General features: G+C 42.6%; 1 protein-coding gene across 2 annotated transcripts in view; it reads left to right on the top strand.

Moving 5' to 3' along the window:
• The window catches only part of LOC122799547 (BUB3-interacting and GLEBS motif-containing protein ZNF207-like), a 1,273,851-nt gene that overhangs the window by 897,735 nt on the left and 350,251 nt on the right, over positions 1-25,865 (top strand). For both annotated transcript variants that reach the window (XM_044068680.1, XM_044068689.1), the window contains one exon: positions 10,262-10,551. In XM_044068680.1, coding sequence (XP_043924615.1) covers positions 10,262-10,551 — 290 coding nt within the window. The remainder of the gene's footprint in view (positions 1-10,261; positions 10,552-25,865) is intronic.

Below are 25,865 nucleotides of genomic sequence, written 5' to 3'. Positions count from 1 at the left end.
AGGGACATTCCCTGAGGTAAGCCTGTTGTGCATCCTTTCCTAGCCTTTTGCCTAGTACAATAAACTCTCATTTAACCGGAACTCAAGCAACCAGAAAAAATCGATGAAATACAATTGCTTATTTAGCAAGTATTGTGAGATCACTTTAAAAACATATATATAAAAAATTTTTTTCCCTCCTTTTTTGAATTTAATTATATAATTAATTGATTGATTGATGTAATTAATGCATATAAAAAACTGCCATTGTGCTGCATTGAATTGTGATCCATTGAAGGCGAGATGCCGAGGTACCAGGTCTTGTGAAGATAAAGAATACAATTATATCCCTATTTGGACAATTGCCTTATTCAAGCAGAGACCAAAGACATTCTACTAAAGCATCTGGCGTTTGTAAAAAGATTACTAATTTGCCTAGGGTACACAGTAAACAAAAAGCAATCAAAACTAGTACCCTCTCAAGAGATAATATTCCTGGGTGCAAGCTTAAATACAACTGCCCAGATGGCTTATCTCACGCCAGACAAACAAAGGCAACTGACTTCTTACTTCGAAAGCATGGCAACAAAGACCCAGTTATCTGCAAGAAAAATTCTGCAGGCTCTGGGCTACATGGCCTCCTGCATTCTGCTAATTCCATATGCAAGACTGCATATGAGGAAACTACAATGGTATCTAAAAAGTGTTTGGACTCAACATTGCCACAGCCTGGAGTCATTAATTTCACTCATTCCCTGCCTGCAACAAGAGTTTCGATGGTGGGCACAGGCCTTTTACCACAACAAGGGACAGCCATTCACTTTACCCACAGCCAGTCAGACACTAACAACAGATGCGTCAGATTATGCCTGGGGGGCCCACATGGCAGGAAAATGTATTCAGGGCACATGGCCCTCAAGCCAAAGGCATCTTCACATCAATCAAAAAGAGATGCTAGCTGTACAAAATGCCCTGACAGCCTTCAAGGACCTACTTCATCCAGGACAGCTGCTGATAAAGACGGACAACACCACAGTTATGTGGTACATAAACAAGCAGGGGGCCACGCATTCCTACCCCCTCTGCAGACAAGCCATGATTTTGTGGAACACAGCATTGACCTTCCAAGTACACCTGCAAGCACAATTCCTGCCAGGAAAAACAAATTCTGGCAGACGAACTAAGCAGAAACCTCATGGATCCTCACGAGTGGAAACTAAATCCACAAATCTTCAGCATGATAACAAGGAAATGGGGATGCCCAGACAGATCTTTTTGCCTCCCCTCACAAATGCCAACTTCAGAGATTCTGCACAAGGACTTATCACAAACAAGCATGGAAAGTGGATGCCTTGTCATTCAGCTGGAACAACCTTACAGTATATGCCTTTCCTCCACTGCCTCTCCTCCCAAAGGTACTCCTAAAGGTCAGACAAGAGAAGCCACAAATGATACTAATTGCCCCAGATTGTCCACGCCAACACTGGTACCCAATCATAAGGAGCTTGTCTCAAGGCCCAGCCTGGACATTGCCTCAAATTCCTCATTTGCTGACCCAACAAACCAATCAGATCCTGCAGAGCCAACTCAGAACCCTAAATCTAGCTGCATGGCGGATAGTGTGACCATTCAGAATACACCTCTCTCTAAAGCAGTTATGGATGTTATTTTGGAGGCCAAGAGGCCCAGCATCAGGAAATCTTATGCAGAAAAATGGAAGAGATTCTGTGCTTGGAACCAGGCGCAAGGAATTGACATGCTCGAACCAGATATTCCTCACATTTTACAATATCTGACTGAGATGCTGGACAAAGGCCTATCCTTCTCATCAATTAAGATCCATGCCTCTGCCTTTTCAGCTCATTACAATACAGAACCACCAATTTTTTTACATCCATTGCTTAGGCAGTTCCTCAGGGGGGGCCAAAAACATAAGACCTCCAAAGAGAGCACCAATACCTGCATGGGACCTCAATTTTGTCTTGGAAAAACTCACACTGCCTCCTTTTGAGCCAGCCAGTACAGCTGATATTAAATTCTTATCATGGAAAACAGCTCTGCTCCTAGCAATAACTTCAGCAAGAAGAGTCTCAGAGCTACAGGCATTAATGGCTGTGGAACCTTTTATTATCTTCCATCCGGACAGGGTTTCTCTAAGGACAAACCCAACATTTATGCCTAAGGTAGTGTCCAGTGTGGCTCTTAAGCAAACCATTCATTTGCCTACTTTTTATCCAAACCCATATAATAAAGTGGAGAGATTTCTACATTCTCTGGACATACACAGACAGCTACGCTTCTCCTTGGACAAAACTAAAGTTTTCAGAAAGACTGAGCAGCTTTTAGTGGCATATGCTGCAGGATCACATGGAAAGGCCATCTCAAAGCAGACTATTTCAAAATGGATAGGACACTGCATTCGTTTCTGCTATTCATAACATGGCAAGTCAGTGCCTAAGGGCATTAGTCCACATTTTACTAGAGCAGCAGCCTTCCACAGAGGAGTACCAACCAAGGATATTTTGGAGGCTGCAACTTGGACTTCAGTACCAAGCACTACCACTTGCCTCTTTACTCTAAATCCAGAGCAGGCTTTGCCACTGCAGTCCTGCAGGGCCTTATAGCCACTCCTAATGCTATTTAGACCCAGACGCCCTACCTCAGCTTTGGGATTCAACCCAAGTGTAATGACTGCAACAGTGAAACATGATGAACATAGTACAGTTGTGTACCTACCATAAATTTAGAAGTTCGAGTGTATTCACTGTTGCAATTCAGGTTACCCACCCACCATACCCCCTTCTTTGCTGGGACTTCTCTGTCCTATACAACCTATGTGGTGTATTTTCTTGTAGATGAAAGTTTTGTGTACGTTAGTGTATGCTTTTATTAGCAATGTTTTTATAGCCTACCCTTTTGGGGGCACCTGACATCTGGGGCAAGAAAATCTGAAGAAAATGGCGTTGGCTGCATCTTTTATACCCCTGGCGCTCTGACGTCAGGGAAGAGGTGACAGCAACCAATGCCGGACCAGGACGTTGGAATTCGGGCCGACTGCGTGTAGCCTGCCAGCAGGATAACCCAAGTGTAATGACTGCAACAGTGAATACACTCGAACATCTACATTTATGGTAGGTACACAACTGTACTTTTGAAATATTACTAATCCAGACAGGCTTTTAATTACTGTATTTCAATATTACAATCAAATCAATACAGTGTTTATGGTATGGTATAGTATAGGGTTCAGTATTTGTGGGGCCTGTTTTTAATACCAACTCTCAAGCAACCAGAAACAACACTTATCCAGCATCTACCAATCCCCATGGGTGCCGGTTAACTGAGAGTTTACTGCATCTAAGAAAAAAAAAAAACAGCAAAAACGGTGTCAGACCACCTCCTGATACTAAATTGTTGGGCCCTCCCAGTCAACCCTCATTGTATTTTATTTTATCCTCTCCCCTTGTTGCTTCTTCCTTTCTGGCAATCCCAGTGCCCCTGTCCATCTCCGGGTCTACCTGTGGACATTTTTGTGAGTGAATAGGAGACTTTGTGGATCTTAAGGGCATCCTGAGGGTGATGTTGGTAACTGCTTCTGCTGCTAAGGGAGATTATATTATGACCTACCCTTGTTTCCCCAACCTTCTACTATACTTTAACTTGGAATTTACTATACATAAAGAAGCCTGTTTTCTTTTTTAAATATTCTTCCAGTTGTTTATTTTTCTCTGTTTGCTAGTATAATTTTTGTACATTTCAGTTATGTGCTGAACTAGTTGCTTGTGTGTTTTTTTTTAACACATAAAAATTTGCTAGAATTTACTAAAATTTTCACAAAATGAAGTAGACTAACAGTTGCTGAAGTATAATAATTTTGAATTATGATATAAATATTTTCAGTATCATTAATATGTTCTGTCCTGCTGCTTTTTTCTTTTCCACTGTTCCTTTATTTGTTGATGGCCAGATATGTTGGGAAGACTACATTAATAAAGTAAAAGGAGGTTGCTGCTTTTTTCTTTATGTACATTGATTTTTACGTTGCGTTTTGTCTTCACACATTGTACTGTCTACACATTTGGAGATATTAGATCCAAAGTTGTTTCTTATGTCCATCCTCAACCGGTGGGTGTATTGGAGCCATATAGACCTGACTTCAGCAGCTCTAGACTTTTAGAGCCAAAGCTCAGGCTTTTAGAGACAAAGCTCAGGCTCTTTTCTCCTGCCTGTAATCCTCCTACTCCATCAAATGAATGCCTCCGATCTCATATGCTGCTTGAGCACTACAAATGCGTTGTCCTTGGCAGATAACTGGTATTTTTGAATAGCTTTTGGCTAATCATTATGTTTTCTAGTATCATTCATTTATCTCCTTCAAGGTTTTGTATTTTTTTCTGCTTTCTCCGCATATGTGTATGTATGTGTGTGTGTATATATATATATATATATACATATATATATATATATATATATATATATATATATATATATATATATATATATATATATATATATATATATATATATATATATATATATACTGTATATATGTGTCTGTGTGTGTGTGTGTATATATATATATATATATATATATATATATATATATATGTATGTATGTATATGTGTGTGTGTGCGTATATATGTATGTATGAAAAAGAAAAATCTTTGTGATTTTTGCTGTTTGTGTAAACTTTTTCAATATGTCTGATAAGGCCTCCAGCTTTTAAAGAGTGCAATTCTTGTGGCCATAAAATTCCCCAGCAGGACGCACACTCTTTGGCGGCTTCGCATCTTGACAAATGTTGCTCTGCATGCTTCACTTTTGGAGTCAAAACTCTTTCTGACTAGTGGTTGAAGCTGGCCTTGCTGGGGCTTCTCCCTGCCTCTGCTGGAGAAAGTAAGCCCTCACAGTCATCATCGTTTCTGTCTAAGAAGAAGCCCTCACAGTCATCATCATTTCTGTCTAAGAAGAAACCAGCAGAAAAAAGTAAGGGAGAAAAAGTAAAAGATAAGGATGTGATGCGTGAGAAACTCCCTGAGAAACACCAAGCAAAAGAATATGGGAAAAGGTCTCCTGATCTGACAGGCACAGCTCCAAGAGTATTGGCTTCATTGGAATTGACTGCTTTTTCAGATCTGATCAGGATCAGATCTCCATCTCCACCTTTTGCCGGAACAGGGTTTTCACAGAAATGTAAATCCGAGATTTCTTTCCTGCAGGAGATGTCATCTTATTTCCAGGCCACCTTCTATGACCTCTTCTCTTAGGTCATTGTTGTCATCCAGGAACCTGTCCAAAGCAGATGTGGATAGGATGATAAGGAAATTCCTGTGGATCCAGATTCAGCTTGGGGTCTGCCCTGCACTGACCAGTATTAGGAGGGCTGGGAGCCATCCCTTCCATTCCTTTGATTATGTATCCTCCTCCAGTCCGACACTCTGATCCGGTGCCTGTGAATCCGGGTGTTTCTTGAGTTGCCTGTGTCAGAGCCAGAAGACTAAAGTTTGATTCTGACAATATCTCTGACACTGTCAACTCCGGTATTGGATATCAGTGTCCCAGAGCCAAGATGTCAGAGCTGATGCCTGGGGGAGGGGGTTAGGATTGACTCTGATATTTTCACATCCTTTCCTTCCTTCCTGCTCTTTGACTCTTGACAGCTCAGTTATCAATGGTGTCTTCAAAGCCTGTTCTAGGTTGATTCTTGGAAGATGTCCTTGTTGGGTTCTTTAGATCCTGCAGGGCTTTTTTTCAGTACCAGTCTTGGTTCTGGGCTTCAAGAGGGTCCTCTCCAAGTCTAAAGAACAGGTGTCTCTCTCACTTGGAACTGTCCCTCCTCCTGTTCCCTTCTTCATGTCCTCTACCTCCTTCCCTATTACTTTGGGGCAACCAGCCCCTAGAGGTCTCGAGACAGTCCAAGCTGCAGACTCCCCCATCTTCTTCTGATTCTTCCCCAGAACCTTCCACCTCAGAAATACACCAGTGCAAAAGAAAATAGTTGACTCCCCTCAGGAGTATGTCACCAAGGATACTGATTTTATCCCCCTGAGAACACTTCCTTTGGTGAGATTTCAAAATTAAGACAGAATGGTAGATGGTCCACTGATGCCCCTTCCCAGGAGGAATCAATATTCTTCGTGGCCTTTGGGTCTGGCCTGTCTACTTTCTTGGAAGTCTGTTTTGCTGAGGAGCTTGTGGATTTGGCTTTGAGGTGGACATGGAAGGAACAAGATGTTGTCAAGCTCAGTTCCCCATAAACCTGATAAAATCTGTGTCTCCTCCAAAGACAGATCTTTCTGGAGCAAAGTCCTGTGGTAAATTTTATGATGATAGCTGCAGCCAGTAAGAAAGAGCTCGTCAGAGAGCACTTTACTGCTCATTCCCCCTAATAAGGGAGTCCAGGGCTTTGAATAGGTTTGGAAAGTAGGTTTACACTTCAGCTGCCTTGTGTTAAGGGTACTGAACTACTTAGCTTATGTAACACTCTTTCAGAGAGACTTGAAAAAGGGAGCTTTCATAGTCTCTCTCAAGATTCTTACCTGCATAAGCCACTGAAACAGTTGATGTGCAGCTGGCTACCCACCAGTCCCTCTCAAGCGTGTCCATGCTCCGTATTTCCAGTGCTACTGTTGGTATGTTGAGAGCAGAGGCCACCAGCATTGGCATTCATTTGCATGCCTGGATAAGTCGCTGTGGAGAACTTTTAAGATGTCCTTTATCAGTGTCTTAAAGGTGAAAGCAAGCCTGTCTGTAAGTGAGCAGGATGGCGAGTTGTTGTCTGCTGTCAGGATCTGCTTCTCCACCCCACACCCCCCTTAGGACATTTTCTAGGAAACAGAATGTGGTCAAGAAGTTTTGGTTCTAGCAATAATCGCAATGGACGTCACCTGAGCAGTAAAGTTGGTCCCACAGAATCAAGGGTTTTGAGGCCCCTTTTGCAACAGACTCTTTCAGCTCTCCAGAAAGGTTGCCTGACTGCTGTATTCTGGAGGCATTCGGGGGGTACTTGTTTCTGCATCCCTCAGTCTTGACAGCTATTAACAAGAGGCTACATGATTCCATTTCATTCTCTTCCCCCAATCAAAAAGACTTACAACTTCCCACCCCAGAAAGGAAGGCTGTAGTGCAAGAGGTAACACTGCGAGACAAGGAAGTTATCCATGTTTTCCCATCAGACCAAGAGGGATTCAGAGTCTACTCAAGGTTCTTTTTTCTCCTAAAGAAGAGTGGTGACCTCAGGCCCTTTTTGGACCTCGGCCATTTAAGCCAGTACATAAAGCAAAGTTCTGGATGGTCATCGTTTAGTCCATCCTGCCGCTGTTAAGTAATGATGACTGGATGTGCTCACTAGACAGTCAGGACGTGTACTACATCTAGATAGCCGAGAAGTCCAGAAGATTCTTCCTGTTTTTCGCTGGGAACCATTCACTTCCAGTTCAAAGCCCTGCCCTTTGGTCTTGCCACAGCACACCCCCCCCTAGTGTATATCAAGTGCATGGCAGTGGTTGCAGCTCACCTCAGACTGTAGGTATTCTGTGTATTCCCATATCTGGATACCTGTCTCGTAACTACTTCTTTCAAGAGTCTGTTATTTCAGGCCAAAGCTTATCTGGAAATTATGATCAGTATGGAAAAATCAGTTTGTTCCTGTCCAGACAGTAGAGTTCATTGGGGCCATCTGGATACAACATTGCAGAGGACCATACTTCCAGAGTCGAAAATGTTCATCCTTTGGCAACCAGCGCCAATGGTCTTCCATCAGAAGCTCCTAGCCAGGTACATATTGCATCTCTTGAAGTTTGTGGCAGCCTCTATCAACCTGGTTCCTCAGGCCATATTTTACATGAAGGTATTGCAGGTGACTGTCACAGTTCATCAGTCAGTGATTTACTTAACCAGTGCACTTTCCCATTTGTCTCACCAACATATCCAGACAACAGTTCAGTGGTGGCTGGATTCTCTCTCATCTCCCATGGTCACCCTTTTAATCTTCTGCCCCCCAGGCCACAATGACTATAGGTGGGGTTGGGGGGTATTTCCTGGGAAAGACCGTCCATGACACGTGGTCTTCCTCAGATACCAGTCTCCACATCAGTGCCATGGAGATGAGGGTGATTATCCTGGCATTACAGGCTTTTCAGGACTCCCTCCCCATTGTGATTTAGATCCAAGGCAGACAACATGTCGGTGGTATAGTACATCAGCAAGCAAGGAGGAACACACTCTTGCCCTTTGTGTCTTGAAGCCATGAAGAGTTGGCAGTGGGTGATGTCTTCCCATCACTTTCTGGTGAAAGTGCACATGCTGGGGAAATCCAACATTCTAATGGAGGAGACGAATATGTCCATCCTTCTACATCATGGGTTGCCCCTCAGTCAAGCAATGGCAGATTGTATTTTCAGCCACTAGGGCCAGGCATGCTGTGAGCTGTTTGCCGCCCCCTCTATTACCAAGTGCAGCAGCTGCTTCTCCCTGAGCCTTCAGGAAGGAGAGACCCCAAGAGATATCCACACTTGGACCCTGGGTTTTCTGTACACTTATCAACCTACTCCCCTAATACCAAAGATTCTGCAGAAAGCAATATGGTACAAAGTCAAGAGTGATCCTCATTACCCTTTTTGGCATCAACAGGTATAGTTTTCATCTCTCTGGCTTCACCTGATCCACCCATCTTGGACAATGAATTTCATTCCAGAAGTTCTCTCTTACCTGTCTGGCAATCCTCCCCCAGGTATAGCAGCCCTGAAAGTAACAACTTAGTTTCTCCAGTTCCCATGAAGGCCAGACAGTCCAGGATCTCATCTCCGATCTTGTGCGTCCTAACATCCTCTCAAAAACCTTCCACTAGGAAAGATTGCAAAAACAAACGGAAGGGATTTTCTGTATGGGCATCTAGCAAGGATATAACTCCTTTTTCAGCCCCTCTTGCTATTAGATTTTTTAGCTGGTGTCCGTTAGGAACGGAGCTAGTTATTTGATCACTGAGGTTCAAATGGCTTTCATCTGAAATTTTCACGTGAGAGAAACACTCCCATTGCTTTGTTGAAGTTTCTAAGGCTTTTCTTTTTTGCCCCTTTAAGAGAGATCCTTTTCCACCTTGGGACTTGACCCTTTTTACTTCTTGCCTTCACAAAACCCCTTTTTGAACTGGCTGCAGCTGTGGAATTAAAACATCTTTCATGGAAGACACTTTTCTTGGTAGCTGTACCTCCACTTGAAGAATTTCAGAGCTTCAAGCTCTTTCCCTTGTAAACTACCTTGATTTTTGATAAAGATAGGGTGTCATTTCGAACTAACCCCTCATTTTTTCCCAAGGTGTCTTCAGAGTTTACTTTGAATCATACTATTAATCTATCTGTTTTCTTCCCATATTTTCCAACAAAGGGGATGGATGTTCATTGCCAGGTAATATTTTACCTACATTGAAATCAAGCTTATAAGGCAAACAGACCAACTCTTTGTCTCATTTTTTTTTTTTTTTTTTTTTTTTTTTTGTTTCAGTCGTATTGGGAAAGGGTTTCTAGAGTGACTGTATCCAGGTTGGCTGTCTGAATACATTTTGTATGTATACAAGGAAAAAGGTTTATCCTCCCCCTGAAGTTTCAAAGCTCATTCTGCTTGGACAGTAGCCACCTCTACAGCCTATTTTTCAAGGTTGCCTTTTGATGACATCTTTGCAGCAGCTACCTGGTCTACTCTGCATTTTTTTATATCCCACTATAACCTAGACTTAAATTCCAGGTCTAGGGCCTCTTTTGGTTCCACCATCTTCTCAAAATGTCCTTCCATGAGGCCTCCCAGAGTTTGCAGCAGCTGGGGACTTTGTCCCATCAGTTGAGAACAGACAAAAGTGACATCAGATACAGTAACATAATGCTAGATCTGTGTCGTCTTCTTCCTTCCTTCCTTCCAGATTTTCACACTCTAGACCCCTGTTTGACTGCACTGTACCTTCCCATAGCCTTGTCTTTGTTATATCTGAGGTCTGTATCCCTTGAGTATATCTGTAATTTGGGCACCAATTATGCTTGTCTTAGGCAAGCAAACTTGATCTAAGGTATTCATTTGATGGAGAGAGGGTGGTGCTTCTGGGTAGGGGTTGTTGACTGAACCTTGGATCCAAAAGTCTAGAACTGCTGATGTCTTTTCCATACGGATCTAATAGAACCATCATTTGAGAAGGATGGAAGAAGACAGCTTGGATCTAGCATTGTGGTAAGTAGATAACTTTTTATTTCAACCTTTTAAGGTGTTTTTCCTTTTTTTTTTTTTTTTTTATAGGTGTGCCTGCTCCCCCTGGTATTCCACTTGCACCAACTGTCCTGCCTCGTGTGGGTATTCCAGCTCCACCCACTACTGGTGTATTTAATGCAACACCTCCTGTTACTACCACTGTTTCTGTTAGTACCAATGTCATCACAGGACCAGCTGTGTATCATCCTGCAGTTATCAAGCCATCTTTCCCTGTCGTTAGTCCAGTAAATGTGCCAACTGAAAATGCTCCTGTCATCACAACAAAGCCAGAGAGTCAACCAGAAGAAGTCAAACCACTGTTTCCCATCACAGAACAGGTAAGGCTCTTTCCAGTCTTAATCTGAAAATGGCTCAAAGTCAGTTTTGTAATGTCACAGCAAAAAGTATTTTAATATATATGAAGTTAATAAAGTTGTTTTGGACTGTTACTATGAGAGAGAAGGGTGAATTTGGAGGTAGTATACAACACCAACAGTGTGACAGAAGGAACTCCCCAAGATTTTTTTCAGAAGTTCTGGTTTGGAGTAGTTCTATGATAGGTTTGTATGGGGGACAAAGGTACACTTGGTGACCCACAGTTCAAAAAAAAAAATGAAGATGTTGTGGGTTACTCTTTCCTTTAGAGGCAGCTTTCCTGCTAATATCCTCACCACTAGAGATAATTTTTCACCTTTGTTACGTGAAATTTAACAGCTGTAGTAGTATTTCTGGAATGCACATATATCTCTGGGTAAATTACATTCACTTATGAACACTCTGCAGCAAAGAACCTGTTACATGAGCCACTACCATAATGGTGTGTGACTTCTCACAATTATACTTTATGGCAAGTACCTCACAGTACTGTTTATGTTTATCATTCACACTGCCGCAGAGGCATATGGGTTCTTTGACTGCAGAAACCCACACTGGCAGTTTTCTGAAGCTCAGAATTTCCCTGTCTGACTCCCAGTGATAGGGGATTGGCTAAACGTTTCCCACCAGGGTAATGCCAACCTCTGTCACAGGAAGTCACTTCAGTCTTTTTAGTGTGTGTGTGTGTGTGTGTGTGTGTGTGTGTGTGTGTGTGTATATATATATATATATATATATATATATATATATATATATATATATACCTATATGTATGTATGTGTGTATAATATATATATATATATGTGTGTGTGTGTGTGTATATATATACCTATATGTATGTATGTTTGTATAATAAATATATAAATATATATATATATATATATATATATAGATGTGTGTGTGTGTGTGTGTGTGTATATATATATATAAGAGATCTCTGGATATGCTAATTTTTTATTTTAGTATACTTCCTATTTACTACTGCTGTTAATTCGTATGAGAATTGTAACTTACTACTGTGTTTGTATGCTTAATACTGCTTATAAGCAGTTGTGAGACTTTTCAAAAATGTTTTATGACTTGTACTAGAAAACTGAAGTCCTGTGGGTATCATCTGAAACTAGACTGCCTCATGTAGAGCCGCAATTTAATTGCGCGTGTTTATCTGCTTCATTTTGAAGATGTGAGAGGAAAATATTGCAGTCTGATGTTGTCAATCTTCATTCATTTTTTTGACTGATGGATTCGGTTTTGAACCCTTGGAATTGACTCATCCGTTATACTAGCTCATGCCAGCCTGAGAAAAATGGCAGAAAAGTAAAAAGGAACCTCCGGGTTCAAGCAGTGTAAGGAATTTGGCAGAAAGATGCCTGACTTGGATGGTTATCTTTTATGCGTTTATTGTTTGGGTGTCCCTCAACTGAAACTTCAATCTCCATGCGAACGGCAGAGCTCGAACTCTTGCAGAAAGGCGTAATAAGTTAATTCTTAAGAGCTTATTGAAATGTCCCTTTGCTGAAGCTCTCTCTGAAGCGGAGACTTCATAATCGCCGAAGACTGATTCTAAAAAAACAGAGACATTCGGTAGCGTCTTGTCCGAAGGTTCATGAATCCAAGACTCCAAAATGAATCCAAGATTCCAAAATTTCAGGTTCCAACTTCTTCCTCAGAACCAAAACCAAAGTTCCAAAGACTGCACCGACTTCTGCTCCAGCAGTGAAACCAACAAAAATTTCCACGGTGCTGTCTACTATTGAAACTATTCAGACACCCTCTGTGCTGACCATGTCTTCAGCAGTGACGGCCTCACTGGCACCAATAGTTGTCACCTCAAATATTTTGGTTCCATTTTCACCTGCCAAACAACAGTCTGTGGTGCCGAAGGTCGAGATATTAAGTACCCCCAGGACTAGATATACTCCCCTTTAATAAGACCCCTTCTTGGGTCAGCAGCTTAGTCCCTTCATAGAAAGACCTGAATCTCCTTCAAGAATGCCCATCCATTTCTTTAGGAGTCTATCGGAATTGGATGTAGTTAGATTAGTAGTTCAGCTTTTGGCAGCCAGAGTCCTTTCTGCTCCCTCTTGGACCTCCCTCCCAGAGCCGAGTCGTACTTTCCCAGGACTCTCACATATATTCCTCCTTCAACCTCTCCGCAGGTCTTGGAGCTCACTGCTTTGACGCTCCCGGTGCCAGCTACTTGGGTACTGACTGTGGGTCTCACCTCTATACCAGAGCCTACTCTTTGGTCTTCGGCTCCTTCGGAACTGTCGTACCTACGGGACTGAGATTTGGCTGCCGGCTCTGATATTCCTGGATCAGCTCCAATTTTTTCCATGAGGCTGTCTACATCTCTTGGTGCCATGGTAGTTACAAGTCCTCTCTCGGCTCCTACTCTGGTGGGCGGCTTGTCGGAGCTGGGTGTGACCCTGGTTCTAAGGTTGTCTTTCTCGGTTCTGGGCTCCCATCCCTCTTCGGGCGGACCTGCCTTCCAAGTTATGAAGAGAGCCCTAGCCTCAGCAGGCTTCCATTTGGTACCATGCCCATCGGAGTGCCATGTTTTTGTTCCCTCTGGTTCACAGCTGCTGCAATCTGCTACTTCAGGACAGCAGGCACAAGAGCAGCAAGATACCCTAGTGCAGGGTCCCCTGTCTTTATAGTCCTCCTTAGATCTCACCCCTGAGGAGCCACTTCATAAGAAATCATGCAAGAGGAAACATTTGGATTCTCTTGAAGAATCAGTCACTGAGGATACAGATTACGATGGAGGAGGAAAGGTCCCCATGGTCACACTCTGAAGATGTCTCCTTTGGGGACATCCTAGAGATTTTAAAGCAGAGGGGTGATTGGAAGCCCTCAAACCCATCCTCTGAAGAATCTGTTTTCTTGCAAGCTTTTCATGCCCAGTCATCTACTTCTTGGGTGACCCTGCCTACTGATGAACTAATTAAACTAATTATGCAGCATGAGTGGAAGTTCCTGGTGCCATAGAGCCTATTCCCCAGAGACTGGACAAATTTTTTCCACCCTGGAGGATCAGTTCCACTGGTCTAAGGGTTTAGCAGTGGATGCCATGGTGGTGGCGGCGACCCCAAAGATGGAACTTGCCAAAGAGAGTTCAACTGTCCATCCTCCAAACCGAGGGTCCCAGATGATGGACAGATGGGGGAAGCGGGTCTTTATTTCATCGACCTTCGCTGTTTGGTCCTTGAATTTTTTGGCACACTTCACTAGACTCCAAAGGGATCTGATAATGGAGTTGTCGGATACCCTGGCAGGAGCAGTGTCTGACGAAGGTCGAGATAAGATTGCCTTTCGGCTTGCCAACCTGGAGTCTTATCTCTAATTTGTCTATACAGCTTATTGCACATACAGCCTAAGGGATGTCTAGAGCAGCAGGTACATGCGTTGCCATTAGGCATCTTGCCTGGATGCACTTGTGTGACTTTGCAGACCCCTTTAAGTCTTCCTTTGTCAATGTTCCAGTTGATGTTGCTTCATTGTTTGGCGCAAAGGTTAGAGACACATTAGCCAGGTGTGAGAAGGACAGAAAGACCCTTTCTGCTGTCGGCATGCTTTTTCCACTCCGCAACAACCTTACTCTTGGAATTAGAGGAGTGGAAAGATGTGGTTCAAGAAGACCCAAGAGCCTTTTTGGGACACATATTGCAAGTATTCCCCCCAGGGCAGAGGGGTGAACTTAGACACCCCTCCCATAGCAGAGGGGGTCCATGCAACCAGGCCTCCAGAGACAGACTGGACAATGCTTCCAGCACTCCTGAGCAGCAGCCTGATTGCTTACCTCTGGAAGCAGTCAGGGGAAGACTTTCTCTGCACCACTCAGCCTGGCTCACAATAACGTCAGATGTTATGTTGTACTATCTCTCCTTCATTCATTGCTGGTTGGGTTGGAACCGAGAATTGGTTCCTACTCTCCCTATACTAAAGCTCGAGAGCTTTTACTGGCTAAAGGCTATACCCTATCCCATCATGCTTAGGGAAGATTACCCAGATCTTGTTTGCAATTACTAAACAGAAGTAAAAGTTATATACATATATAGAAATGTACACCTATAAACAAGTGCCATATAGGACTAAAGAAGGGAAGCAGAGAAAATTAGTTCCAAATCCAGCAAAGACCTCTCGATCCTCCAGGAGTGAAGGTTGGGGGAAGGCAGGTGGGATGCAAGAATGAAGGCAAGATAGACAACAAACATGGAATGTTATGGTCAATACATAACTTCGTAATGTTATGTTGTCATATCTTGCCTTCATTCATTGCTGGTTGGGACAGCATCCCTAGCATCTTCTTTCTTGGGTGTCTCAAGGGAACAAGCTTCTTCAGAACAGTAGACTCAAAGGAAGCCCTATTCCTTGCGGCCAAATCCACTCTGCAATGAGTGATAAAGGTATGAGGTTTTACCCATGTTGCTGCAGCACAAATTGAATCCATTTGAATGAACAAATTTGAACAACAAACAAAATTCCGGATGGTCACGGTTCAGTCTATCCTTCCTTTTTAGAGAAGGATGATTGGATGTGCTCTGTAGAGCTTCAGGATGCATATTACCGCATAAAGATGGACAAACGCTCCAGACGATATCTCCGCTACCGGCTAGGAGCCAGTCATTACCAATTTCGAGCACTGCCGTTTGATCTCATCACAGCCCCAGGGTTTTCACCAAATGCATCATAGTTGTAACAGCTCATTTAAGGCTACAGGAATTCCGTGTGTTTCCATATCTAGACGACTGGCTCCTCATTACCCCCACCGGGCATCTACTGCTTTGCGCCATAGACTCTGTTCTACGCCTTGCCGAGTTCTTAGGCATTTCAGTCAACAAAGAAAAATCACAACTATCTCCTACACAGAACCTGGAATTCATCAGAGCAAAATTAAATACAAAATTCTGCGTGGCTTCGCTTTTTCATCACAGGTTGTTAAAGTTGCGGTCGCATCTTCTAGTGATACTCTCTCAAGACGAAGTTCCTACTGTCTGGTCCTACAACTTCTCGGGTCCATGGCAGCAACAATCACATTAGTCTCCCTGGTGAGGTACCACATAAGGCTGCTTCAGTGGCTCCTGGCATCACAATGGTCACTTTTAACTCATCCCATGTCTCATCCAGTCCTAATAACGAACTGCTGCAAGAAGGATTTATCTTGGTGGATGAAGTCAGAAGAGAATTTATGGAGTCGTCCCTTCTACCCCTCTCAGTCCAAGGCCGTAGGGACCATGGACGCTTCCCTGAAGGGGGGGGCATTTTCGGGGACGGACCGTCCAATCTGCACATCAGTGTCCTAGAACTGAGGGCAGTGCTTTCAGCGTTGAGCATTCCAGTCTGCCCTTCCTTCAGGGACAATTGTTATCCAATCAGACAACATGTCAGTAGTCTGTTACATCAACAGACAGGCTGGAACCAGATCCTACCCACTATGTCGGGAAGCCCTAAGAGTTTGGCAATGGGTAATTGCCTCCAATCACTTTCTAATAGCAATGCATATTCCAGGGAATTCCAGCGTGATTGCGGACAAACTAAGCAGGTGTATCCTTCTATCTCATGAGTGGTCTCTCAATCCCAGTGTAGCGAAGAAAATCTTTCATCAATGTGGTCAGCCTTGCTGCGACCTGTTTGCCTCTTTCATAAACCACAAATGCAGTAGCTACTTTACCCTAGTCTCCCTCGTGGAGAGTCCCCAAGAGATGCACTTCTCCACGATTGTCCCCTGGGACTTCTATATGCCTTCCCACCAATCCCTCTAATCCCCCAATTTCTAAGGACCCCCAACAGTTGAAAAGCAAAGTGACTTTCATTGCACCTTATTGGCCCTGTCAGGTTTCCCTTTCTTTGGCCTCACCTGGTTCACTGCTCGTGGACCTGTTATCTCACTGTCAGGGCTTGGTCCATCCCAACTTTCAACATCTCGAGCTGACTGCTTGGTTTCTCCACTTCCAGTAATTGCCAGGCGAAACAGTTTCTCCACCTCTGTGCAAAGGATACTTCTGGCTTCTCATAAACCATCCACCAGGAAAATTTACCTTCGCAAATGGAAAAGATTTTCTATTTGGTCAGAAACTAACCGTTTTGATCCTTTTTTGGCTCCAGTCGATAAGGTCCTGGAATACTTAGCCACCTTATTTCAATTGGGAGCCTCAACTTCTACCATTGGACTTCATTTAGATGCCATTTCGAATTTCCCTAACGGATTTGATGTTCATTCTTTGATGTTTCACCGTCTTTGCAAAACCTTTCTTAAGAGCACCATTTGAAGACACCTTTCAAAGATCCTATAGCACCTTGGGATTTAACCTTAGTCTCGCAATGCTTAGTTCGTCAGCCTTTTGAGCCAGCAGCCACCTGTGACCTCAAATTTTTATCTTGGAAGACCCTCTTCCTAGTAGCTATCACTTCTGTTAGGAGAATTTCAGAGTTACAGGCTCTGCGTGTGAAGCATCCATATATCATTTTCCGCAAAGAAAGAGTATCACTCAAAACTAATCCCTCCTACCTTCCTTCCTAAAGTGGTGTCAGACTCCAATATCAACCAGACTATAGACTTCTTTCCAAATTTTTTGAACAAAGGAAAATATTGCTTGCATATGTTGGACGTCCACAGACAATTACGTTTTTCCTTGGACAGAACAAAATCCTCTAGAAAATCACACCAACTATTTCTATCTTTTTAGTTACCAGATTGGGCAAACCAGTTTCAAAGGTCACTTTGTCAAAATGGTTTAGAGACTGCATTACATTTATATCAATCAGAATAAACTCGATATACCAGCAAAAGTTTGAGCTCATTCGACAAGATCTGTTTCCACTTCAGTAGTCTTCTGTGGAAGACATATCTGCAGCCATAACCTGGGCTACCCCTCATACCATTATCACTCATTACAAATTAGATATGGTCTCCAGGGGAAGAGCATCTTTTGACTCTATGGTGCTCAGGAATAGCCTTCCTTAGGGCCACCCAAGATCTGAAGTAGCTGGGGTCTCTGTCCCATCTGTCAAGAATGAATGAAGATTGAAAACATCAGATAAAGAAGTTACAATCTTACCATAACATGACTTCTGTGTTTGTCGATCTTCATTCATTCTTGATATCCCACCCTCCTGCCCCCTCCAACTCCTGGAGGGTCGGAACTAGTCCTGGGGTTGTTATAGGATTGTTGTACAGACGGCGCTTTCATTTTTCTTTGATAGGCAAACTCAATCTGAGGTAATGGGAAGAGGGGCAGTATGGTTTAAGCCTTAGCTCAAGAGTTTTTTGGCTGGCGCAAGCTAGTATAATGGACGAGTCAGTACCGTGGGTTTGAAACCGAACCCATCAGTCAAGAATGAAGACTGACAACACAGATGGAACTTTATGGTAAGAACATTACTTCTTTTTTCCACTTTTTTCTTCATTTATGTGATACTTGCTACTGATTTAATGCTGTTATGGCCAATTTTATTGTTAAATCACAAGTTTAATACAAATGACAGTATTTGCATTTTCTGTCAAACTTTTTTCATTTCTGATGTCAGGGTCTCTAAATAAATACTTGTTTATGTTGTTTTAAAATTGATTTAAGAGCATATTTTTGATATTTGGCACTATTTGGACAAGTGAATTTTACTTGGTACTGTGTGTGCTGTTTTTTTACTACACTGTTTAGGTTGTAGAAGAAGATGTGGCACAGTTTAAACTTTTTCTGCTATATTTTATGCAGTTTAGTCCTATTTCCTGTGTTGGGGTGTAGTTTGTATTTTCTGTTATTGTTGCCCTTAGTCAGCCATTAAAAGTATCAGTGACATTTTCTTTTGAACCTGCCTCTTCGGCTGGTTTAAAGTTCATCTCTTAGAAAACTGTTTTGCTTATTGCTCTGACATCTGCAAGGTGAGCTGCAAGCTCTCATGTTGGGCTAAGCTTATCTGATTTTCCTCAAGAACAGGATTATTTTTCGCACTAATCCATCTTTCATGCCAAACGTTGTCTGAATTTACCTTGAATCAACCCATCAGTATCCTAGTTTTCTTTCTATAAGGTAAAAACAAGGGAGGGAAAATTCTGCACACACACCTCGTATGAGCACAGGCAGCTCAGGTCCTACCTTGACAGAACTAAGCCCTTCAGGAAGGTTGAACAGCTGCTTATTTCCTATTTTGGAGCTAAGAAGGGTCAACCTGTCTCTAAGAAATATTTGCTTATTGCTTGCCCTCTGCTGTTATTTATTTGTTACTCCCACCATGGTTAATCTATTCCAGGCAAGGTTCAGGCACATTCCACCAGAGCCTTATCCTCTTTGTTGAATATTTGAAAGGAGTAAACTCAGAAGCATTTTAGAGAGCACCCTTGTCATTTGTTCATACATTTACAAAGCACTGCAAATTAGATTCTTTTTCAAGTTCCAGAGCAGACTTTGTGAGGACCATTCTCCAGGGGCTGCTGGATCCTTATCCATATTCTTTGTGTTTCACTGTTGCAGTCCTGACAGTTGAGATTTCCTGCAATGAAAACCCTCGGTGGCACAACTACCAGAGAAATTTATTTCACTTCCCATGCTGGCGGACGCCTCAACCAACATCAGAACACTTGGGTATAAAAGAGCCAGTCTCTGTCATTACTTCAGTCTTTTTTTGCCGCCAGAGCCCAAAGCAGATTTCAGGTATGTCGGTCCATCTACACCAGAGAGGAGATGTCATCAGAAAGATAAGTACCCCATTAGTTGACTCCTTTCTTTCTTCATTGACTCATGCCAGATAAAGTTAATGGTCTCCGCTGTGGTAAACAAATTCCACACAGAGACTTCATACACTTTGTGTAACTTGTTGAGGCTCAGACCACAACGTTCACAACTGTCGTTTCTGTGCTAGGTTTGACACTGGAAGTAGTAGGTGTAGAGCAGAGTTTTTAGCTCATTTTCTGAGGCAGGAATCTGTGCAGTCGCGGACTATGGCATCTGGTGGTTGTCCTGAGCTTGATGTACCTAAACACAAAAAAGATAAGAAACAAAAGCCTAGGTCCATGGGTGACACTCGGTCTCCTCCTGACTCGCCTACTAGACTTGATTGTTGAGGAAGGTGGGGTGCTTTCGCATCCCCCTTCGACCTTTGATTCAGAGACCCAGGCCTCTGTCGAGACCCATTTTGAGTCAGACATGCCTTCGGTCCCTTTGACTTCTACAGTTCATATCTTCAGCTCATCAGTTGTGTCCGAGACCAGTCAGCAGGCCACAGCTTCCAATGAGTGACTGATAACTGGAGACTCTTCATGGCCTAGGGCCATCCTAATGCATCTCCATTCTAAATAGTCAGGCGCCAGGGCGTTGGATACTCCTAGGCCTAAGACCAAGCCCACAACAAAGAAAAGCATTCCAGAGCAGGCTTTGTGAGGGCTGTTCTCCAGGGGCTCCTGGATCCTTATTCTTCCTCCTCACAGGTAGGGTAGGGTAAGCTTTGAGAATCTACCCATATGCCACTGAGTCATTGTGAAATTTGAACATCTATTGTTATTGATAAGTAGGACTAAGGCAACTGTACTTTGTCCCTCAGAAGACTATAGATCCACTTGTTTCCAGCCTAGGCTAAATAGCCGTAGTGTAATGTTACAGACAAAATAATACATGAATATCATAGAAGTGCTTCATGATGATTCTGATGGTTTGACTATACAAAAAGGCATGTCTGTCTTGTGGACATAACTGATGCATCTTAAACATATGCCCCTCTGCATGAAAACCACACACCACCTGTCATCTTAATTGCTGGAACTGAATCCTTAGCAGGCAGTGACACACTACATATTGTAACCATTGATCCACTTAACTTGTGCACTTGGCTATATAGTGGGCATCAGCAAGAATGTGTGTGTGATTGTATATGTGTATGTATATATATTTGTTTGTGTATATGTATTTATGTGTTAGCGCACACATACAAACATGATCTGCATCCAGCTTAGACATGCCTTTCCATATGGTCTGAGCAGTAGACAGCAGTATGAAACTTCTCTCTGGTCTGGTGTTTTTGTTCAGTTTTAATTTACGCTGTCTAAACCTTGCATAGTTTGCACACAACATGATCCACAGTATTTATGTATTAAATTTTTTGTGGTTTGAATTATATGCAGAGCCAGGAATGTGCATTTATACAGTTATCAGGCAGCTGTGAAAAAAGTTTCTACTAAAAATATGTTGCAAAATAAATGAACAAGCATCATTAAACATTTGAGTCCAATGTGCATATGTGTGTGTGTATTACCATAGCAGGGCTAACCACCCAGAGGTGTAAACCTTGGCTCGAGATGATTGTTACTGTTGAAGTGACACCACGACCCCATTTGCAAAAATGGAAAAAAGAGGTAGATGATCTATGAATTGATACATATTCCTGCTAAACTAAGTATGGTAAGAGGCAGTTGATGAGCTTTACTGGGTTGTTGTCAGGATTCAGCTTTTGCGATTACATCTTTGATGTGATCTGCTGGCTTTTACACAACCATCTGGCAATTTCATTATCTGGTTAGAGTTCCTTATCTTGGAGCTGTAGTGCTTCTTTGTCATTCATCTAATATCATTGTACTGAGTTAGAAAGTCCCTGGTAGTGGAAAGCTGTTCAGATTTGGTGCATGTGTAGAGTTCCCCCTACAGCCATCTGCCATTGTCACATCCTACAAGGTAGCTGTGGCATAAACTTTATTTTTGGAAGGATTTCCATTTTAAACAACCCCACAACTCTTAAGTTGTTAAGAAATCAGACATGCATGTCAACATTTGGATGTAGTCTCAGGCTATGCCCGTTAAAGGTGAGCCTTCTATGAAGAGAATGTTCCATAAGGTATACCTGGATGTTCTCTGTTGCTCAAATTGAATAAATGTTCTGATACCATAATTTTTTGGGTTGTTAGTTACTTTTGGGCCGAGGTCTTTGCAGTGCCAAGTTCACATTTTTCTTAGTACATGAAAGTTTACTATTTACTAGTTTTGTGTTTTTACTAGTTATGCTCCAAAAGGAAAATTGCCAATATTTTTTGTGGCCATCTGACAAAACTGTTTTATTGTCAATGCTTTTCTTTAGAGAGAATAATTACTGATAATTATAAGCACTGATTTAAGTGCAATAAGAAACTAACCAGAACAGAATTGATTGTAGATTTTAGAGCAAAGCAAAACTAGTTTACTTAACTCCCATTTATTTGCTTGTGTCTTTTAGTTTGAAAATTGTATCTAAAGTCAAGCATGATGTGAAAGACTGGAGTAGAGACATCTTTTTAGCCCCCCCCCCCCCCCCCAAGCTGTTTGGGGAGTTTATTTATTTATTTATTTTGAGAGAACTTTGTGAGCTCTTCTTAGAACAGCACACTTATGATGATCCTATTTATCCAGCCTGTCCAATACAATATATGGATTCTTGAGACACAGTTAGGATCCCATCCAGCAAATTTAATGCTGTAGCCTCAAGCCCTTTATCATCTTTTCTTACCATGTCATTCTCCCTCCGGCCTAACCCATAATCTTGTTTGCTGCTTTTGCAAGTAGCAGCAAGATCTGGACAAATAAGTGCTTCTCAAAAATTCTATTTTTGATTGCTTTTGGCTGTTAAACTTGGAGTCTTTTTTAAAATTTCCTTAATATTTTCTTTCTTATTTCTGTATCTTTGAAAAGTTTTTCCTTCATTTGAGCTTGTTCTCTCTTTAGTGTTCATTGCCTTTTTTCTTTCCCATATTGTAGTTTGGTTGTTAAATTAAGTAGTTTAGGTATTTCGGTATTTAGATAATTAGGTATTAGAGATTTCCATACTGGATTGGTTGAGGCCCGGGTTAACAACGACCGCCAACAGGGTGCTGGCGGACGTTGGGCTACTGTTGGCCAAAGGAGGAGAGAAGGGGGGGGGGGAGGCATGCCCGAAAAAAAGAGAGGAGGAACGTTAGGAGTGTAGTAGTGAGGGTAGGAACTTTGAATGTCGGCAGTATGACTGGTATAGGGAGAGAGCTGGCTGATATGATGGGGAGAAGGAAGGTTGATATATTGTGTGTGCAAGAGACCAGATGGAAGGGGAGTAAGGCCAGGTGTATAGGAGGCGGGTTCAGATTGTTCTATCATGGTGTGAATGGGAGGAGAAATGGGGTAGGGGTTATTCTGAGGGAACAGTGTGCCAAGAGTGTTTAGGAGGTGAAAAGAGTGTCGGATAGAGTGATGTTTATGAAGCTGGAACTTGATGGTGTAATGATGAATGTTAGTGCATATGCTCCGCAAGTTGGGTGTGTGATGGATGAGAAAGAAAAATTTTGGAGCGAGTTGGATGAGAAGTGGTGGTGAGTGTACTCAAGGGTGAGAGACTGGTGATTGGAGCGGATTTCAGTGGGCATGTTGGTGAAGGGAACAGAGGGGATGAGGAAGTGGTGGGCAGGTGTGGTGTTAAGGAGAGGAATGCAGAAGGTTAGATGGTATTGGATTTTGCGTAAAGGATGGAAATGGCTGTGGTGAATACGTATTTTAAGAAGAGGGAGGAGCATAGGGTGACATACAAAAGTGGAGGAAGATGCACAAAAGTGGATTATATCCTATGCAGGAGGGCCAGTCTGAAGGAGATTGGAGACTGTAAAGTGGTGACAGGGGAAAGTGTAGTTAGGCAGCAAGAATGGTGGTCTTTAGGATGATGCTGGTGGTCAAGAAGAGGAGGACAATTGTGAGAACAGTGCCCAGGATCAAATGATGGAAGTTGAAAAGGGGTGATTGTGAGCTGGAGTTCAGGGAAGAGTTAAAACAGGCACTGGGGGGCAGTGAAGAGTTACCGAATAGCTGGGTAACTACAGCAGAGATGGTAAGGGAGACAGCTAGAAAGGTGCTTGGTGTGACATCTGGACAGAGGAAGGAGGACAAGGAAACCTGGTGGTGGAATGAGGAAGTACAGGAGAGTATACAGAGGAAGGGGCTGGCAAAGAAGAAGTGGGATTGTCAGAGAGATGAAGAAAGTAGACAGGAATATAAGGAGACAAGGAGCATGGCATAGAGAGAGGTGGTGAAGGCTAAGGATAAGGCATATGGAGAGTTGTATGGAAGGTTGAACACTAAAGAGGGAGAAAAGGACCTGTACCAATTGGCTAGACAGAGGGACCGAGCTGGGAAAGATGTGCAGCAGGTAAGGGTGATAAAGGATAGTGAGGGAAACGTACTCACAAGCAAGAAGAGTGTGTTGAGCAGATGGAAAGAGTACTTTGAGGGGCTGATGACTGAAGAAAATGAGAGAGAGAGAGAGAGAGAAGGTTGGATGATGTGAGGATAGTGAATCAGGAAGTGAAACATATTAACAAGGAGGAAGTATGGACAGCTGTGAAGAGGATTAAGAATGGAAAGGCTGTTGGTCCAGATGACATACCAGTGGAAGCATGGAGGTGCTTAGGAGAAATGGCAGTGGAGTTTTTAACCAGATTGTTTAATGAAATCTTGGAAAGTTAGAGGATGCCTGAGAACTGGAGAAAAAGTGTTTTGGTACCTATTTTTAAGAATGAGGGTGATGTGCAAAGTTGTAACTACAGAGGAATAAAACTAATCAGTCACAGCTTGAAGTTATGGGAAAGAGTAGTGGAAGCTATGTTAAGAAGGGAGGTGATGATAAGCGATCAGCAGTATGGTTTCATGCCGGGAAAGAGCACTACAGATGCGGTGTTTGCGCTGAGACTGTTGATGGAGAAATATAGGAAAGGTCAGAAGGAGTTGCATTGTGTCTTTGTGGACTTGGAGAAAGCATATGATAGGGTGCCTCGAGAGGAGTTGTGGTATTGTTTGAGGAAGTCAGGTGTGGCAAAGAAGTATGTAAGAGTGGTACAGAATATGTACGAGGGTATTGTGACAGTGGTGAAGTCTGCAGTGGGAGTGACAGATCCGTTTAAGGTGGAGGTGGGATTACATCAAGGATCAGCTCTGAGCCCTTTCTTATTTGCAATCGTGATGGACAGGTTGACAGACAAGATCAGACAGGAGGCCCCATGGACTGTGATGTTTGCAGATGACATTGTGATCTATAGTGACAGTAGGAATCAGGTTGAGGAGACCCTGGAGAGGTGGAGATATGCTCTAGAGAGTAGAAGAATGAAGGTCAGCAGGACTAAGACAACAATATGTGTGTGTGAATGAGAGGAAGGATAGGAGGAATGGTGAGGATTCAGGGAGTAGAGTTGGCGAAGGTGGATGAGTTTAAGTACTTGGGATCAGCAGTTCAGAGTAATGGTGAGTGTGAAAGAGAGGTGAAGAAGAGAGTACAGGCAGGGTGGAATGGGTGGTGAAGAGTGTCAGGAGTGATTTGTGACTGACAGGTACCAGTAAGAGTGAAAGGGAAGGTCTGCAAGAGGGTAGTGAGACCAGCTATGTTGTATGGGTTGGAGACGGTGGCATTGACAAAAAGACAGGAGTCAAAGCTGGAAATGGTAGAGTTAAAGATGTTAAGATTTGCACTGGGTGTGACAAGGATGGACAGGATTAGTAATCCGTTTATTAGAGGGTCAGTTCAGGTTGGACGGTTTGGAGACAGTCAGAGAGGCGAGATTGCATTGGTTTGTACATGTGCTGTGGAGGGATGATGGGTATATTGGGAAAAGGATGCTAAGGATGGAGCTGCCAGGTAAGAGGAAAAGAGGAAGGCCTAAGATAAGGTTTATGGACGTGGTGAGAGAGGACATGCAGGTGGTTGGTGTGACTGAGCAATATGCAGAGGACAGGAAGAAATGGAAACAGATGATCCACTGTGGCGACCCCTAACGGGAACAGCCAAAAGAGAAGAAAATTTAGAAAGTTTGTGCGTCTGTGTGCGTATATTTATATATATATATATATATATATATATATATCTATATCTATATATATATATATATATATATATATATATATATATATATATATATATAAATATAAAATATGGGATCTGATGTTGTCAGTCTTCATTTATCCTTGACCTTTGGGATACCGTTCTGATCCTTGGAATTGGCTTGGCTGTTACTCCTCTCGCGCAAGCCAAAAACTGTCAAACTAAGACTCTGCTCACAATACCCCTGTCCAGATTACTTCAGCTCTCATTTGCCACTTTTGTCGCAAGGCACGTCAGTCAGATTCTGTCACAGCTAAGTGAAATTTTCATAGTTTTTTCTTTGATTTGACCTGTTTAAGGTGTGTGTGTGTGTGTGTGTGTGTGTGTGTGTGTGTGTGTGTGTGTGTGTGTGTGTGTATACATATATACATATATATATATCTCTATATATATATATATATATATCTATATATATATATATATCTCTATA

The sequence above is a fragment of the Protopterus annectens genome, chromosome 1.part0 (genome assembly GCF_019279795.1).
Source record: "Protopterus annectens isolate FY-2018-M chromosome 1.part0, PAN1.0, whole genome shotgun sequence".
Taxonomy (NCBI): domain Eukaryota; kingdom Metazoa; phylum Chordata; order Ceratodontiformes; family Protopteridae; genus Protopterus; species Protopterus annectens.
The sequence above is the reverse complement of the archived record's forward strand: the minus strand, read 5'-3'. Positions and strand labels throughout refer to the sequence as shown.